General features: G+C 37.1%; 1 protein-coding gene across 5 annotated transcripts in view; it reads left to right on the top strand.

Annotated features, from left to right (window-relative positions):
- Positions 1-18,796, top strand: part of drp2 (dystrophin related protein 2) — a 169,233-nt gene that overhangs the window by 127,247 nt on the left and 23,190 nt on the right. For all 5 annotated transcript variants that reach the window (XM_065273230.1, XM_065273223.1, XM_065273239.1 and 2 more), the window contains 7 exons: positions 2,158-2,359; positions 5,739-5,824; positions 10,510-10,667; positions 16,262-16,428; positions 17,151-17,262; positions 18,133-18,269; positions 18,500-18,565. In XM_065273230.1, coding sequence (XP_065129302.1) covers positions 2,158-2,359; positions 5,739-5,824; positions 10,510-10,667; positions 16,262-16,428; positions 17,151-17,262; positions 18,133-18,269; positions 18,500-18,565 — 928 coding nt within the window. The remainder of the gene's footprint in view (positions 1-2,157; positions 2,360-5,738; positions 5,825-10,509; positions 10,668-16,261; positions 16,429-17,150; positions 17,263-18,132; positions 18,270-18,499; positions 18,566-18,796) is intronic.

The following is an 18,796-nucleotide window of genomic DNA, read 5'->3' as shown; positions in this document are numbered from 1 at the left end:
TTTGTGACTCCGGACTTGGACCCTGGTCTTAAGTAGCATGGGTATATTTGTAGCACAAGCTAAAAATACATTGTATGTGTCAGAATTATGGACCTTTTTCTTTTATGCCAGAAATCATTAGTTTATTATTTACAGATCATGTTTCATGAATATATTTTGTAAATGTCCTACCATATCAAAATGTGTATTTTTGTAAGTGGATGCAGTTGTTATTGACTTCATTTGGACCACTTTAGAGGCGATTTTCTTAATATTTTGATATTTTTCAGATTCCAGATTTTCAAATAGTTGTATCTTGGCCATTTATAGTCCTAACAAACATACATCAATGCAAAGCTTATTTAAACAGCTTTTCTATAAAAAAAATACCCTTATGGCTGGTTTTGTGGTCCAGGGTCATATTTGGGTCAAATATGGACATTTTCTAGGTTCATTTAAACCAACATTTGAGTTTGTTCATATTTGACCCAACCAGGAGTTGAAACATCCCAGCATCGGTAACATGTACAGCTCTCATCTTCTTTTAGCACATAAATTACATCAATTGTTCTTGTTGCTTAAAGGATTAGTCAATTTTCTTTAAAAAATCCAGATAATTTATTCACCACCATGTAATCCAAAATGTTGATGTCTTTCTTTGTTCAGTCGAGAAGAAATTATGTTTTTTGAGGAAAACATTCCAAGATTTTTCTCATTTTAATGGACTTTAATGGACCCCAACATTTAACAGTTTTATACAGTTTAAAATTGCAGTTTCAAAGGACCCTAAACGATCTCAAACGAGGCAACGATTGTCATTTTTGGCCAAAAAAAGCACTTTTAAACCACTACTTCTGGCTCCGGTTGTGTGACGCACAAGCACGACCTCTCGTAATACTTCATTACGCACACATTAGTTCACAGATGATGTATGCAAAACTACGCCCCAGTGTTTACAAGTGTAGAGAAAGAGGACCGTTCCGACGTTGTTGTATGTCGAATGATACTAATTAATGTCTTTGTGTCAGTTTATTGTTTAAAATGGTCCACAAATGTGTGTTTCATATATGTAACACGTGATCTTTCGATGTCATTATGCAATTGCTGGTGCGTCACAGGACCAGTGGAAGACGAAAAGTTATGGTTTAAAAGTGCATATTTTTCTTTTTCTTGCCAAAAATGACATTCGTTTCACTAGATAAGACCCTTATTCCTCGTTTGGGATCGTTTAGAGTCCTTTGAAACTGCAATTTTAAACTGCATTAAAATTGTTAAGTGTTGGGGTCCATTAAAGTCCATTAAAATAAGAAAAATCCTGGAATGTTTTCCTAAAAAAACATAATTTCTTCTCGACTGAACAAAGAAAGACATCAACATTTTGGATGACATGGTGGTAAGTAAATTATCTGGAGTTTTTTTTTTTTTTAAGAAAATTGACTAATCCTTTAAATCATGCTTCAAAATATGTTAAACTGTGTCAAGCTAGTGCACATGCACGTCAGGTGAAAAATCCATGCGATGCTTACTTTAAAAAGGTGATTGGCTGTTTAACTAATAGGCAGGACTTCCACTTCGTTAGATGCCCTATTGCAAATTCTCCCATTTATTAAGAGTGGCACGCCTCCTCCTTTCATTCCTCTACTTTCAGCCCTTTCTTCTATATGTTGAACCAACTATTGCACCTTTTAGCATCTCTCAGGACAACATATGTTGCCCACCCTTTCTCATCATGTGCTCTTTTTCTCTCTCTCTCTCTTATTTACCATCCTCTCTTCTCTCACCTGGTTTGCTCATTCATGTCATTAGCAAATGAATATCTGGCCTGCTACAGTATAGAGACTGCTCTGTTCTGTGTGCTTGGCTCAGATGATTGAGAATGTGGTATAAAAGGTACATCAACAAAGGCCTTTTAGTGTCTCTGACTGCCCACCTAACCCTAAAAGCACTGTAGCCACTCGGCATCTGTATTTTAGCTCATTATGTCATTATCCAATTAGGATGACATCAGCATACAACCTTAACCTTATACTATCGCTGATGCACTAGAGATGACCAAAGAAAATTATGTTAGAGCACTCAAATCCAATTTGTTAACACTGCACACACATATGCTATACCCGTGAGAGCTTGAAATGGGGGAAATGGGCTAATAATCATCTAGTATGTGTATGTCTCCAGTGGACCTGCTGAAGCTGAGCAGCATGGTGGACGTCTTTCGAGAACAGGAACTTATGCAGAGCGAACACGTGATGGATGTGGTTGAGGTCATTCACGCTCTCACCTCCCTGTACGAGAGATTAGAGGAGGAAAGGTCCGTTCTGATCAACATCCCCCTTTGCGTCGACATGTGCCTCAACTGGCTGCTGAACGTTTATGACAGGTACCCGAACCTTGGCCGCAATGTCACCCACAATCCCTTTCACCTGTAGGCATTGACCCCAACCACCTGCTGTCAATGAGACCCATTTATCATGTCCCACCCACATGTGTCAAGGTTTTTAATACCACTAGGCTCTTGGTTTCAGGGATCCAGTAAAAAAATGATTAAGATGACTAAAGCATGAAAAAGTCATGCCAGCAGGCAGCCAATCAGACCGCAGGAGGAGTTAAAAGCCTCACTGGTTGACTCAGAATATCATAGTGTGTGCCAAACTCTTGACTGAGGACGTCAAACACATTTCCTAGCAAATTTAATGATGATTTATTTATGAATGCATTTCATTTCTTTCTTTTTCATTATCAGTCAGAAATTTGTCCCTAATGTCAAGTAGGCTCTTGCTGCTAATGTCTGGAAATCAGTGCTCTCACTCTACAAATAATTGGTAGTAATTGCTTTTTGTTTTGCTACAAACGCAGGATGTGAATAAGAATAAGTGGCATGCATGAGAATGATAATGACATGCTCTCAGTCAAACAAGAATGCCAAACAAGGTAGCAAATGTTCCCTATTTAGGAAAACACTGACGGGAATGTCTCATTATGCTAAGCAAAATGCTGTTTGGTTAGATTAGGTTTCTATTTTTGGATCTGCACAGGTGTACAAAAGCAATTTGGTTAGATATTCTGGTGTGATCTCAGTTGAGCTCCTCTGGCTTTTGACTTGTTTAAGTTTTCATGTGACATCTGTCTGGTGCAATGGTAGTGAAATGTCTTTTACTGGAAACCGTATGATGGACAAGACGAAATAGATATTAAAGGCAGGGGCATACTGTACACATTATGTTTTATGACTACATATTGTATGTAACCCATGCTGGCAAAATTAGTTGGAATGTGCACCGTCTAATTTTGAGCTGCAGGGAAATGAGAGTATAAATGTCGATTTTGGTCGAAATATAAAATAAGTAGTGGTGCGCGGGGAAAAAAACTAACGCAGGGTTAGTTTTAGCACAGACTGTTTACATTGTTGCACAAGGTTGAGCATTTTGGTTTTTTCCTGTATTTTTTCAAACTGCCAAAAGACTCCCACAAATTATTGGAAATGTATAATGTTAAAATTGTAAAAAAAAAAATTGTCATAATTGTGCTGTTTTTTCTCACATATTTAGACATTTTTATCCATTTATAATTGAACTATTGTTAGAAAAGGGCTGAATGAATGAATACAGTATGGATACCTGTCTATTATAAACAGATATATAAACAATATCCACTTCAAGGATATAGACAAAATAGTAAAAACTGCAAACTTAATTTTTAGCAAGTGTTTCAACTAACCCCCTGCCTGTGGGGTAAGTTGTAACGTTTGCACTTCTATCATGTTTGGTGTAATTGTCCAAGAATGGTAAGTAATAGAAACAAACTTCAAATGTTCATTTGTAGCAGAGATGTGTGTGTTGCTTGTGTAAAAATATAATTAATCAAACTCAAATATTTTTTAAATGATTGAGCCAAAACCAAAAGGCATTAGGTTGTGCCCTGCTCTACCCTACATTAATCTCTCGTCTAGTGATCCCAATGCCCTTAATAGTCATTAAATATCAAAAGTTATCTTTATTTGTACATTTTTTGAGAGGTGTATTGTCTACTAAATGTACTAAATGTTTAACCTATTTAAAAATGTGTGTCCATCCACTTGCACATGACAATTTGGGTTCTTTTAAAAACATGCAGGAATGAGAAAATAAAGTTCAGGCTTGATCTTTTAAGAGTTATTACAAGAGATAAAGTTTGGCACCTGATTGATGTTAAAATAGTTATAAATTGTCATAAGACATGAAAACAATTTTATTCGCGCTGACTGACAGATCCGCATGCACCCAGACATGCGAGTGTGCGACCCTGATATATACACAGAATTGCTATTTTAAAAATATTTGTTTGGACAAGAATTCACCCAGATATATCCGTTATGTCTTAAGTGAATTTTTAACAGTTGGGAAAAAATATCTGATGTGTAACATTATATTTGATCTTTTCATTACAGTAGATCTTAAAGCTGTCTGTCTCAATGTCATTCAAACAATAAAAGAAAGAAAAAGTTGAACATATATTTTTCCTATAGTATTTTAAACTTTGTGTGTGACAAATCTATTAGTTTTGTTGTGTTTTTTTGTTTTTGAACCTTTAAAAATCTTTGCTGACTTTATCAACCTTAAACAGGTGTAGCTCTGTCATTTTTTGTCAAAATATGAATAACTAATTTTTGAAAATCAGCTCATTCGTTTCATTTTGGCAGCATGGGTCACATATATACATTTCAATATTGCATGAGAGAGAGAGAGTCTTATGGCTGTGTATCAGCATGGCTGTGCTTTGCACCTTTGAAAGCAGTGGAGCGTCAATGAGATATTACCAGCAAATATAAACAGATTGTGTGTGAATCTCACCAGCAGACAGATTGCTTGTTGAACTACTTTCCCATGCATCAGATTCAGGATGTACAATGTATAATTTGTATGTATGTGATTCACAATGGTTTCCAAAAGTCTAAGGCCAGTGAGAATGCTTATGTTTATGTTTTATTACAAATTGCATCATCAGCATTAAAGCTGTTCCAGTGACATTGGATTGAAAGATTATCATAAATTTCAGTCTTGTAGAATTCCCTTTGGTTTTATTGCCAGCATGCACTCAAGCTGGCATGGACTTCACAAAGCTTTGTGATTCATGTCATCCCAGTAGATTTTAAAAAAATTCAATTAGGATCTTATATGCTTCAGTGGAAACAAGGAGATCTGAGTATGTTTACAAATTAGTTATATTTTATATACAGTACACATATAAACCTGTGTCATTGATGATGTTTACTTATGTATAGTTGTCCATGGGATATTGTTATATTGTTGTAATCGCTGCATCAGTGTATTATATGTTATTATGCAAGCCTCTGGCCCTGTTATGTCATATCAGTGTGCAAGCTTCTGGCAGTTTTATCATTTAGATTCAGACCGCTTGGAGTAGGTACGGTAGCTCCTTCAGACGTTCATACTGTATGTTGACCATATACTGTACTGTAGTCGCAGTAGCTTTTTAATGACTGTAGTCCTGTGAGAGGCAGGTGTTCCTGAGTTGCAGGTTCCTGGATATTTTATGATTTTTCTGGTCAAAATTTGCTGAACTTAGGAAGTGCATTCTGAATCACGGGTTAAAGATACTTTTACTACAGTACTGTTTGGTTCTGTTTACTTACCTAATAGTAATACTTAGTACTGCTTAACTGGAATGTTGTAATAGTATATGACTAGAAGGGTCTCTGAATTTGAATGTGTTTGTGAGTGTTTTCTCTAATTGTGTTATCTCTCTGTTATTGTATCCAGTGGGCGTAATGGTAAGATGCGGGTGCTTTCCTTCAAGACAGGCCTGGTGATTCTATGCAACGCAGACATCCAGGAAAAGTATAGATGTGAGTAAATATGTACTCTGCATAACCCTGGTGTATTGTCAAATCTGCCTATTATAAAAACACGCAACAGTGTTTATTTCACTATATTGTTGAGGACATACCCTACACCTAAACCCCAAACAAATCTGTTAACATTATCAGATTTAGGGGCCATTTACATGTCACCATTGTCAGTTACAAAAAGGATACAGAATATTTGTTTTGGCTTTTTATTTGTCTACATCACATTACATGTTCAGACATCGCCAACTTTAGGCCCATGCAAAATACATAATTTTTAGTCATTTTTATTGATCCATATGTTCAAAGATTGCATATAGACAACATTGTCATATACAGTGTGTGCAAAAATGGCTAATTATAAACTTTTCTGTATTGTTGTTGTGTAATGCAGTGTTTCCCAACCCTGTTTCTGGAGGCACACCATTCCTGCTTCCAAAACCACCTACATGTACTTCCCTACTATATATAATAGCTGAAAAGTAGTAGACAAGGCGAGTGTACTGTATGTGCAAATTCATAGTATTCCAAAAAGTACCCACATGACCTACTACTTCCAGCAAGATTTTGGATTGTGCTTTTGATGGACACTTTATCGTGTGAGCCCTGTTAGTGGACTGAGTCACCCAACCAAGAAGAAGGAAAGGCATTGTCAGATTCATATAGTCAGAAAGCAGTAACGCATACATATAGGGAACAGCTGTTTCTTGTAGTTAAGTTGCATTTGTTTAATGACTCACCTGTTGATATGATGACGAGTGTCACGTAATCTATCAACATTGCGGATCCGAATTCTCATTCATACTACTTATATATTGATTCTATATAGAACCTACTGTTTATCGGTCAATGAGTAGGTGATTGATCTAATTCAATAGACCCTTTTACGGTTGGTAAACATTGTGACGTATTTGTGTGGGCGGGGCTTAGCTGGAGGCAGAAAGAGCCGCAGAGGCAATGTTGAAGAGCTTAAGTTGGCACGTTTTAGGAGGGATTTATTAAACATCGATACAGAAATAGTTTCGTAACTGTCCGAATATGTACAGTCACTGATTCTGCGGGACCGTGACAGCTATTTTTGTAAATTACGGTAAGCGATTTTAACCAGGTTTTGGATATTTCCTAGACAACATACGAATTACTTTCGGGTGGTTTGTGGAATTTTTTTCCAGGCTTACTGTTTAATGGAACCTATCACTGGGCTAACTATGATTAGCAATGTGGATTATTTTAAGAGACCATTCAAAGGATGGCACACACATCTATCGCTGTATGTTTGCTTAACATTTAAGCTAAACAATAGCGTGGTTGGCGACTTTTCACCTATAAAACAGAAACTTGCTGATTTGTACTAAGATAAAACCAACACAACAGTACACATGCATAGATTATTTCACCTGATATGAAGTGTGCACTGCAAACATGAGCATTATTTATGATCGTCTCCGTCCAGTCTGTATGCCGTATTGCATTGAACCACAATTGTCGTCTTGATTTCTGTGAAGGAGTGTCTGCCGGGATCCGGTAAAACTTAATTTTTTAACTAAAAGTGCTGTTCTGTCTATTCTGACAGCCAAAAACACAACAAGATGACATTTTCAAGTCAAAACCTCAAACTTTTAGCGCGCCGGCTATGAGTTCCTACTTATTATTTGCCTCCAGCTAGAACGGTGATGTCACAGTGACGTGGGCGATTAAGGGCTCTATACATACTGTCACAATATGTTGTTTCGGACGCAGGTCATTTCTACATATTTTCCTAGATTTCTTCCTATTCAAACTCACCTTAATCCACTCATCAGCTTATTCATAGAGACTCCAAGATGGGAAATAATGGGGTCAAATGTGGGAGACCTACAAATTGTTGTGCCTCCAGGAACAGGGTTGGGAAATGTTGATGTAAGTGTACTCTTAATGGCGGGGTGCACGATCTCTGAAAGCCAATGTTGATATTTGAAATCACCTAAACAAGCACGCCCCTAACCCAATAGAATCTGGACCTTCTTTTGATAGAACCGCCACACATACGCAACCAGGCAACCATGTTGGTTAGTAGACACGCCCCTTACTGCTGATTGCTACACGTGTGTTTTGGTACTCAGCCCGACTCCGTTTTTTAAAAAGCACGCACCCTGCCTTTAAAGTAAAATCAGTGTGCTTCAATAATGAGTATTTTTACTGAAGACCGCCATGCCCATGACCTGGCAATTTTGGACAGTTTACCATATTTGTAAAGATTTTAAAAATACACCCTCATAAGTATAGCCAAACTTGCACACATACATAGAATTGTATTTATTCTTTTATTGTGGAAACTTTCTTCTGATCCCTCTCTTAAACTCTAACAGAAACCTTTTTGCATTTTTATTAAGAACATCATGTGGTATGTTTATTAAGCTGTTTTTCTTGTTGGGGTTATTGCTGGTTTTACTATCCTTTTGGAGATGTTTTATCACAATGCTGGCAAAACTTGACACATACACACATCAAACCCACAGTGTAGGTGATTTCCAATTTTACTGTCCTTGTGGGGTCATTTGGTCTCCACAATGCGGGCAGAACCTGACTCACACCCAAACTCACTTTTAGCTTTATTGAAATCTGTAAAATAAATCAAATCTCAGTGTCACAGTGAAAAATCACAACCTTAGTATTACTCTCATGGGGTTTTCCTCTTGATTTTCTGTTATGTCATAAACCTGTGGGCTACAATTTAATCTGAGGGGGCGAGTTGACAGAGTGGTCATGAGCATGGCCCAATAAATAAGAGTCTGGTGTGGTGCACCGCAGAACCCAATAGGAAAATACTCAGGTGTCAACACACTTACTGTCAAGATGCCATCATAAAACCTAAATATTGTGTACAAGTAAAAGTAAATCTTATTTTAGTAAGGAGTGTGGGAGAGCACAGTCTTTGCTCTCTGTGATCTTTGTGGTTTCAATGGTAAAGAGCTCGTTTGTTGTTGCATACAGAAGGCCTATTGACTGGGTTGTGTATGAGGATGGTTTACATGTTAGTGTAAATTTGTGTTTGTGAAGTGCCAGCCACCACACATAGTGCTATTTTTACTGGCAATGAAGAAAACATTCTCACTTCTGTCAAGATCATTTTGTCAAATGATGGCTAGTTTCATGACACACACACTCACTATCTAAACTATTTCAGTTCTCTCAGCTCATGATAGCCTTGTTTTGTTCACTGTTACATCATTGCATTTATTAAGAACATGCATACAAATCACACAATACCCTTAAGTGCGTCTGACATGTTTTCTTGTAAATGAGCATTTTTTATTACTCTTAATGGATGCTGCCAACAAACCAGTATTTCTAAATGGCCTGAGCCTGGGATTAAGTGATTTGAAGCGAAAGTATCCAATGAACGTATAATACACTCCGAGAGCATTCGGTTAATATCATCATCTCATTTTTGATGGAGGTGACGTTTAGCAGCTTTTTGCATCTGAGCTTAAAGAAGAAAATTGAGTTCTGAATTTTTTGTTCATCCAAAAATAAGCTTTGTGTGAGGATTTTCATATCCAGAGAGCTTCGACTCGATAATTGAGTGTGTTTACATGCACAAAATAAGCAGATATCTTTAAAAATAAGCTCATTCTAGAAACCTGTTTACATGCAAACTGCGTTTACACAGGATTTGGAGATTTTGGAGGTTTATTGCAGGCAGTGTCGTCACCGCCTATAGTCCGCCTACTCTAAAGTCTGCTGGGTTATTATTAACACAATGCTGGGTAAATATTGTTCAGGACACATTTTGGGTTATGAAATAAACCTTTGTCAGGTTGTTTCAATGCATAGGTGAGTTAAAAATAACCCAGCAGAATTTAGAGTGTAGTAATTCAAAAAGCTGTCAAAAGCTATACTGTTTTCCATCAACTTGAGAGTAGACTTGTGCGTTACTTTACAATTACTTCCAATTTTGGAATTAACGCGTGAAGACATGAGAAAAACAGTTGAGCCGTACATGTAACAGGGTAATGGGCAGTAATCTACTTGTGCTGATCAGAGTTTGCTTTAGCAGTTTATGACCTGTCCCCTTTTATGAGCTTTAACTAATAAAAAACTGACATGACCTTGCACATTATCAGTGCATTAAACATAATCGGAGTAAAACTGTGCATGTACATGCACTCATTGAGTCAGTGAGTTGTTCACTTTAATACCTTTATAAATTCATACTTTTTTGTGAGCTGTATCGATCATTGAAAATAACTTTGTATGATACTGTGCAGTTGTAGCCTAATGGTTACTGGTCATGCTTTTTTACAACCAGCATAAAGCGACTGAGGTGCCCTTGAGCAAAGCACCTTTCCCCTAATTGCTCCCTGGGCACTGCAGTGAATGGCTGACCACTGCTCTGCATGTGTGTTCACTACTCACTGGGATGGGTTAAATGCAGAGGTCACATTTCGAGTATATGAGTTACTATACTTGACAATCACTTTATATTGCATATTGTTTGCCTCTAAATAGATCTTGTTTTAATACTAGTTATATTTTTTATTAGTGATAAATTATTAAAGAAAATAATTTTTGTCACACATTATGCTGCCTCACACTCCCATGACACCTCAATGAGCTGAAGATCATATTTAATTCTCATACTCCAGATTTATTTAAGCTGACTCCTTTTTGTCTACTGTCTACTCCTTGTGTGTCTATTGCAGATCTTTTTCGACAGGTGTGCGGTCCAGGTGGGCTGACAGATCAGAAACATCTAAGTCTGCTGCTTCATGAGGCTATTCAGATCCCTCGGCAGCTAGGGGAGGTGGCAGCCTTTGGGGGGAGCAACATAGAGCCCAGTGTCCGTAGTTGCTTTCGAATGGTAAGACTTATTCATCCTCTCATAGCCAAGGTCATTTTTAATGAAAAATCATCCTGCATAATGTAAAGAGCATTCTGTGATAATATAATCTTGATATCTTCAGTATTGACTGAGTAGGGTCATGTCAGACATTTAAATTTTGGTTAAATCAATAAGAGAAATCTGATCTTCCTAATCTCATATTCTCACAGAATCATAAATTGGATAAAAATCGATCCACTTTTGACTGACATACAGTTATTTATGAGATTTTTTTTAAGCATGTCATTTAAGTGGGGTTATCAGATATACTGTATTATTCCATCATGTATGTATTGGAGTGTGTAAAAAATGGACAAGCTACTGTTGCTGTAGCTTAGTTTTGTAAAGCATTGGGTTAGCATTGTGTAAACAATTTAACAAATACTGTATACTAGTGATGCACTGTAAATTGTTTGGTAACACTTTACATGAAGGGGTGTTCATAAGACTAACATGACACATTCATAATCATGACATGACACTGCTATGAACATGAAGGAGATTTTATGCACGTTTATGAAAACTGTCATTAAGTGTCATTCGTTCAATTATGTCATTTTAAATACAAAGATGACATTGTTTGAGATGTCTTTGTCATGACAACTTGACATTACCAAGACAACATAACTGACCACAACAGTAATTAAGTGTTAATACTCTGTAAAATAGTTTTATAACAGCGTCATGAATATTTTTCTTGACCTCAACTACAGTGGGACAAATATAATTTGTCATTAAAGGGGCCATGTCACATAACTTTTTTAAGATGTCAAATAAATCTTTGGTGTCCTCAGAGCACATATGTGAAGTTTTAGGTCAAAATACCATATAAATAATTTATTATAGCATGTTAAAATTGCCATTTTGTAGGTGTGTGCAAAAGTGTGCCGTTTTGGGTGTGTCTTTTAAAATGGAAATGAGCGGATGAAGTGCAAACACTGATCAAAATGATGGTGGTTTGTTGAAATTGAAACTCAATTGTGCTGTGAATTATTTTTTCTCTGCAGTTAATGGCAGTGCTGTGGTTGGATTAAGGGGTGGTATTATTATAATAAGAGCTCCTTATGACATCATAAGTAGAGCCAAATTTCAACGACCTATTTTTTATGTGCTTGTAGAGAATGGTTTACCTAAACTAAGTTACTGGGTTGATCTTTTACACATTTTCTAAGTTGATAGCAGCACTAGGGACCCAATCATAGCACTTAAACATGGAAAAAGTCAGATTTTCATGCCATGGCCCCTTTAAATTGTCATTAAGTGTTAATACTCTGTTAATAGTTTTATAACAACATCATGAATATTCTTCAGTTCATAATGTTTTTTTAAGTTTCCTACATGTGTTTAACAAATAAAATCAATCATTCAATAATAATAATTAAAATTGATAAAAGTATACTTTATTGCATTTGGAGACAGATTCACCTAAAATTAAATGAAAACAATACATTAATGGGTTAAGTCATGCAGGGTTGGGTCCATATTGCTGCAAAGTTAATTACATTCAATTTAATTGATTAAATGTATTGTTAGGTTTTTTATTTTATGTCAAAAATTTTCAGAACCCTCTGTGTGAGGAAGAACACGTTTTGTTAGTTGTCGGTTTTTTATATATTGCGCACACTTAAAGTTAAGTATAATATTTTGACATGTCTGTTGCATTTTGTTAAGCTATTTAAAATAATTTGACAGAGTATTAACACTTAATGACATTTAATGACAGTTTAATGTAATGTTAACCCATAAAGCTAGGTAGTTACTTAAGTTGGATCATTATTCTGCTGTGTTAAATTTATGATCGATTTATGACAACTAATGATTTATTGGTTTATGTCAATTGTCATAATAAAGACAATTCAAACAATGACATCTTTGTATTAAAAATTACATAACTGAACAAATGACACTTAATGACAGTTGTCAAAACTGTGCATAAAATCTCCTTCATGTTCATCACACGTGTCATGTCATGATTATGATGGTGTCATGTCAGTCTTATGAAGACCCCTTTAAGTAAAGTGTTACCAACTTTTTTTATTTTAAAGGTAGTTTTCACTTTTCGATTTCAGTTTTTTGGCCAAGTGCATCAAAATTTTTGGCTTCGGACCAGAATTTTGGTGAACCACTAAATTATACTCAATACACAGAGTCAAAAAGTAAAAACACCTAGAAAAACTAAGTTAAAAATGTGTGCCCTTACAAATACATAAAGTCAACCAATCAATATAGCCTATACTAAATTATCTTTTGCAGTTTATGTGGAATATACATTAGAGGTAGAGCAAACAGGCTGTGGGCGGTCTGTGGGCGTGCCATCTGAGGCTGAGACTTATTCAGCTACCCAGATACTTTCTCTTACACTTTCTGACATGCTGTCTTTTGTCATGATGAAAGGGCCTCTCTTTGCACAGACCTTCTGCTCTCTGTAATGAATTAATCTTCTTAAATATTTGTACCAAAGGCACACTTTCTCAATTCTCTTCTTTATTGCCTGTCACATTTCTCTTTCGGTCTCTCTGGCACTCTCCTAACTAAGCTGCTTCTTTTGTGTTTGGGCTGGAACACACTGAGATTAAAGAGCTGTTCTGTGACTTTATGACTTTATTCCACTGGGTTTTAGCCTGTACATGAAAATATGCAAATAGGAATGCCTGGCCAAAGCATTGTTGACATGAGAAAGAAAACTAAAAATAGAAGACTTTTATGCAAATGCTACTTGTTAGGGTTAACAGCAAGTGTTCGCTTTTATGTCGGGTTGCCAGGTCTGCGTAACAAAACCAGCCCAATGGCCAAAAAAAAAAACGTCAATACTGCAAATGAAGAGTTTGGTTCCAAAACGCAATCAATTCATTTTTAATAATTTCGGTAAAAATGTGTTTTCTATACCAAGAAAATGACCAGATGAAAACCACTATTACAAACTTCACATAGCATCTTAAGGAAATAAAAACATAAAAATTCAAATCCATCATTTGATTTTCAAAGATTTATTATAAAAACTGATTATTTTTTTTCAAAATGCTATAAATCTATTGAATCAATATATAAATGTGCATTCATCTTTGCCATGTTATATTCATTTAGTTGACTAGTGGTATACAACGATAAAAAAATAAACATTAATGGAATTAATAAAAACACTTACTTTGTCATATTAAGAACACTGTCATTGCTGCTGTCATCCTTGGGACGTCATTGCTGAACTATTTTCACAGCAACAGCTGTAAAATGTTTTGGTCCTGCTCTATTTTTATTGACTTCGAGTTAAATAATGGAAAGTTTTTCAGAAGCTTGATGCTGTCGGGAGAACAAGCAACAGGCAACATTTTTCAGTCTCCGGAGTGCCCCTAGAGTGAATTATTAGATTTTGATGGCTAACGTTTCTTCCCCGTTTGTATTTAACCGCAGCCATTGTTGTTTACAATGCGTGGAATGATGCGCTGTGATTTGTTGAGCGGATTTATTGCATTATCACTTTTTGGGAAAAAGATAGAAAAGATGACAGAATAACACGGCGGATATTGGATTTTAGGTAGGCTAAAATTAAGAATTTACTTTTAATACTGACCTGATACAGTACTGATTTTGGCGGAAACTCATTTTTTTTTTAAATGCCGTTTATCGCGTTTTGGAACCAAACTCTTTAAATATTCCCCTTAATATCCCTTCCCATATCTAAAATATATATTTTGCATTAAATTTTATGCATTACACAAAATTAGTTCTTAAAAATCACATTATGTAAGTAAGAAATAAGCCCCGACAGTGTGATCAGGACCCGACGCGAAGCCGAGGGTCTTGTATCACACTGAAGGGGCTTATTTCCCGATAACTACCGGCTGCCTCTACATTATCCCGCTTATTACACGGCTACTTGCCACATAAGAAAAAAAACTGGACATGAATATGAATTTGAAACATTTTATTGATTAATAGCGTAATACCTTATTAAGATCCTCTGCTTCATACTTGTCTGTCTCCATTTTTTTCTCTTTTAGCCAGTCTTTGAGAAGTTTTAATGCCCATTTTGTATTTTTTGTGTGTTGGCTTCGTAGCTGTCATGCTCTATTTTGTCAAGTTCAGTCTCAGTAAGCTCTATGTGTCTTGTTGTTGTTCGTTCTTCTATCCACTGTTTAAATGTTTTGTTTTTTCCGTACATGTTAAAATTATGGTTGTTCAGTGTTTGTCACAAGATGGCGCCAAACAACTAGTAATCTTTATTGGCGCGGAGCGATTTTAATCGTACAAGTAGTACCGGCTATGCGTTATTACTTTGGAGCGGTTATTATTTGAAAAGAACGAACCTGCAAATGTCTCAACTGACCAATCAGAATCAAGCATTCCAGAGAGCCGTGTAATAAGTAAATATAACACAGTCTGATTTCGTAAATAAGATCATAATGCCTAAAAATGGACTACAGATAAACATAGTCCTTTAAAACTGCATATAAAACAAACACAAAAGTAGCCCAATTGTGTGGGAAACTGCAGACTTGGCAACGCCGTTTTAATGTAATTGTATCGAGTATGTTTTGGACCTTACAGTCAACACTGTGTAAGGAGCTTGCAGATGTAATGGCAGATGAAATGTTCTCATATCTCATTACTCTTATAGAGCTTTAATTCTGAGAACGCCGCAGCAGCTCTTTGGAAACGCAACCTCTTGGCATTTCATTTTAATTACGAAATAGACGTAGGGCAAAAGTTTCTTGTAGAATGCCCTTAAACCTTTCATTTCTGGGTGTGCCAATTCTTAATTACATTTTTGTCCCATTTAGGAGCATGTGTGCAGTTTTAGGCACACGTAATTAAAATCCATTTATTTTAATATTAGTTCCATTTCTGTTTTTATTACTTTAAGAAATACCACCGCCTTGCCAATCAGCACCCATTTACACAATTTATCACCGTCTGGATGAGTCACATCAGATGCATCTTGGCTGGGCTTCTGTGTTCTTGGCCATGTGTGATGAAAAGACTGGGTGCATTTTCTTTGAAGTTATGGACCTGCCTCATGGGAAAAATGTGTCTCTCTCTGTTGTGTACCCTTGTTGCTGTTTCAGTAAAACTTCTGGAGTGTTGCACTCAATACCACAGAGTTTCGTTTCAGCCCCCGACTGCGTAACACACACGCAAAATATACACAATCTTAGCAGACACAACACTCCGGCGGCTACTAAGCGCTACGCTAGATCCTTGTGTTAATTATGTAAGTTTGCTGGAACTTCAGAAAGCGCCCGTGGGAAATCAACCTTTTAATGCATCATCAATGCGTATTTAATGAGAATTTAGTACATTGTAGATTTTGTGCCATTCTTTCTTATTAGGGTTATTTTCTGTTATTCGCATGTCCCGCTGTGCCAAGGTAACAAGGGGCAGCTTCTTCAAGAATGTTTTGCTTTTTTAGAGCTTTTCCTTTTTGTAATCACGCTGGTTAAAAGGATGCCGGGAAATTTAGTTCCCAGAAGTTTTTTGGTGCCTAATTGGGCATGTCGCAGGACTGGTATAACATTGCAGTTTTGTTAATTCAAAAAGTGTGCATGTGCATCATCTGTGCTTCGGTTTATCTTTAGGTTCCTGGTAAGTCGGCCATTGAGGTGTCACACTTCCTAGAGTGGATGAGCCTGGAGCCCCAGTCAGTCGTTTGGCTTCCTGTTCTGCACCGGGTGACCGTAGCTGAGACAGCCAAGCACCAGGCACGCTGCTACATCTGTAAACAGTGTCCTATCAAAGGCTTCAGGTGAGCAGCTACAAAGAAATAAAAATTTGATGGCATGTGTTTAATCAGTTGTTTTTCTTGAACAAAGGACCTATAAAGGTAGATGAAAACTGCATTAGTTTACCTGAATTGTCAATAGACCATTTAATGCATGAAAAACATTTTATTTTCTATAGAGCTCAGTGGCGGCCGCTGACTTCTTTTTTCTAAGAAGTTCATCAGAACATGTGTGTAGCTCGTCATGTGTGTGGTTCGTAATTTCAAAATATGTGTTCTGCGCATCGAGTGATCCTATGTGCATCACGTGTTTTGTCACAATAAGTGCCTGCTGCAGACGCGTCTAAAGGGTTAATGATAAAAGAGACGCTCGCGTTTTCCAGATACTCACATAATCTCATGCGTAATCAAAGTTTACTGTTAAGGGAGTGTCTTGTGTATTTTGTGAACGTTAGAGTCACTTTTATCAGAAACCCTTTAGACGCGTGTGCAGCAGGCCCTTTTTTTTGACAAAACACGTGATGCAGATGGTTCACATGATGCAACAAACACATATTATGTAAACACAAGCAACACGCATGACACTCCGAACACTTCTAAATTTGCGCCTTTCGGATGAGCAGTCACGTGCCACTGATAGAGCTACTGTATCAGCAGGGCATTCCCAATGCGTTATTTGAATCCATTCACAGTCTTACAGCTAAGACATTCATTTGGATGCAAAATGCTTTTCTTCCTTTTTGCAGATACCGAAGTCTCAAACAGTTCAACGTGGACATCTGCCAGACGTGTTTTCTTACAGGCCGCACAAGCAAGGGCAAGAAACTCCACTACCCTATCATGGAGTACTACACCCCGGTACACATGCTTGCTTTTTTGTAAGAATTTCTCCTTGCCAAATGGCAGCTGCGTTCTTGCTAAGAGGTTACAAATTCAATCGCTATTGTTGGAGGCACTACACAAAATAAATATGAATTGAACTGAATTGATCTTCTAGGATGAAATACAGCACAAGGCCATTTGCTTAATGGTTTTCCCATGCTCCATTCTGAGTTTTATAGGTGGCTGTCTTTATTATGCACCAGCTTTCTGTAGCTGCTTAAAATGATAGATTGAGATAGGAAGCCAGATGAATGTTTTGAGGAGGAACTGATGTACTGGCTGTGTGTGAGATGAATGTGATGCAGGGGATGTGTTGTATCCCGCTGGCAAGTGTAGTCCCTTTAGTGTGGCTTGAGAGCTTGTTATTTTGGCCATGGTAACAATGATGAAAATATGTATTAGGAATTTGACAAAAATATGATGGCAAAATAACACATGCAAGACATTAACCATGCATGAACAATGAAAAATAATTGTGAAGTAATATGGTTTATTTAAATAATCCAATCTTATTATGTCGGAGATTGCTCCACTTCAGCTGTGTCAACTCATTAGATGCATAATAAATATATGAGATTAATCAGCTTTGTGCATAAAGATAAAATTGCAAATAACATTTGCACAGACAATAAAACAAACGCACTGGTGAACTTGAACTAAGCAACATGCTTCTGAAGCATAATAATTCACAACAACTACAACATGTTTTGTTGAATAAATTATATGCTATGTCAGTCAGAGTAAATATACAAAATATTTATACTAAATTTAATAGACTGACCAAATGTGTAAAAATGAACAGTGCCTCTCTTTCTCTCTGTCTGTCTCTCTCCTGCATCATTCCAGACAACCTCAGGCGAGAAGATGCGGGACTTCGCTAAAACGCTAAAGAACAAGTTTCGCTCGAAGCAGTATTTTAGTAAACACCCTCAGAGGGGATACCTGCCCGTCCAATCAGTGCTGGAGGTGGAAAGCTCTGAGACGTGAGTGAGATTTCCTGTCTCCACTGATGAGAATCTCCTCCTGTGCACCTTCATGCTCTCTTTGATGGTTTACCAGTAGAAAACCATGCAACCGAGTGCATTTTGTGTATGACAGCAGGGAGGAAAAGATTCTTGACATGACCCAGTTCATACCATCATCTTTGTATACACAAGCGGTGGTACATATCAAGTTGCTTTGCTAACACGCGTATGTGTGTGTGTTTTGATAGGCCTTGCTCATCTCCCAGACTGCCTCACGCGGACACACACAGCCGAATTGAGCACTTTGCCAGCAGGTAAGAATTCGGTCTCTCCAGACTCCCTGAGCTCCGATTGGCACATTGATCCTCTTTGCATGAACACACAAATAGCAAGTAGCAGAATTGTAACAACACCCTGAGAGGCATGGTGTGAGGGAGAGAGAGACATCAACAGAGAGAAAGGGTGAGATGGCATTCAGAAGGCTAGACATGGGTCAGCTGCTTTCCCGCAGAAGAATGAAAGCTCCACGTGGAAAGTCTGGAGGG

Source organism: Paramisgurnus dabryanus, chromosome 16 (assembly GCF_030506205.2).
Source record: "Paramisgurnus dabryanus chromosome 16, PD_genome_1.1, whole genome shotgun sequence".
NCBI classification, from domain to species: Eukaryota; Metazoa; Chordata; class Actinopteri; order Cypriniformes; family Cobitidae; genus Paramisgurnus; species Paramisgurnus dabryanus.
Note: the sequence above shows the minus strand (reverse complement) of the source record. Positions and strands in the feature narration are given on the sequence as shown.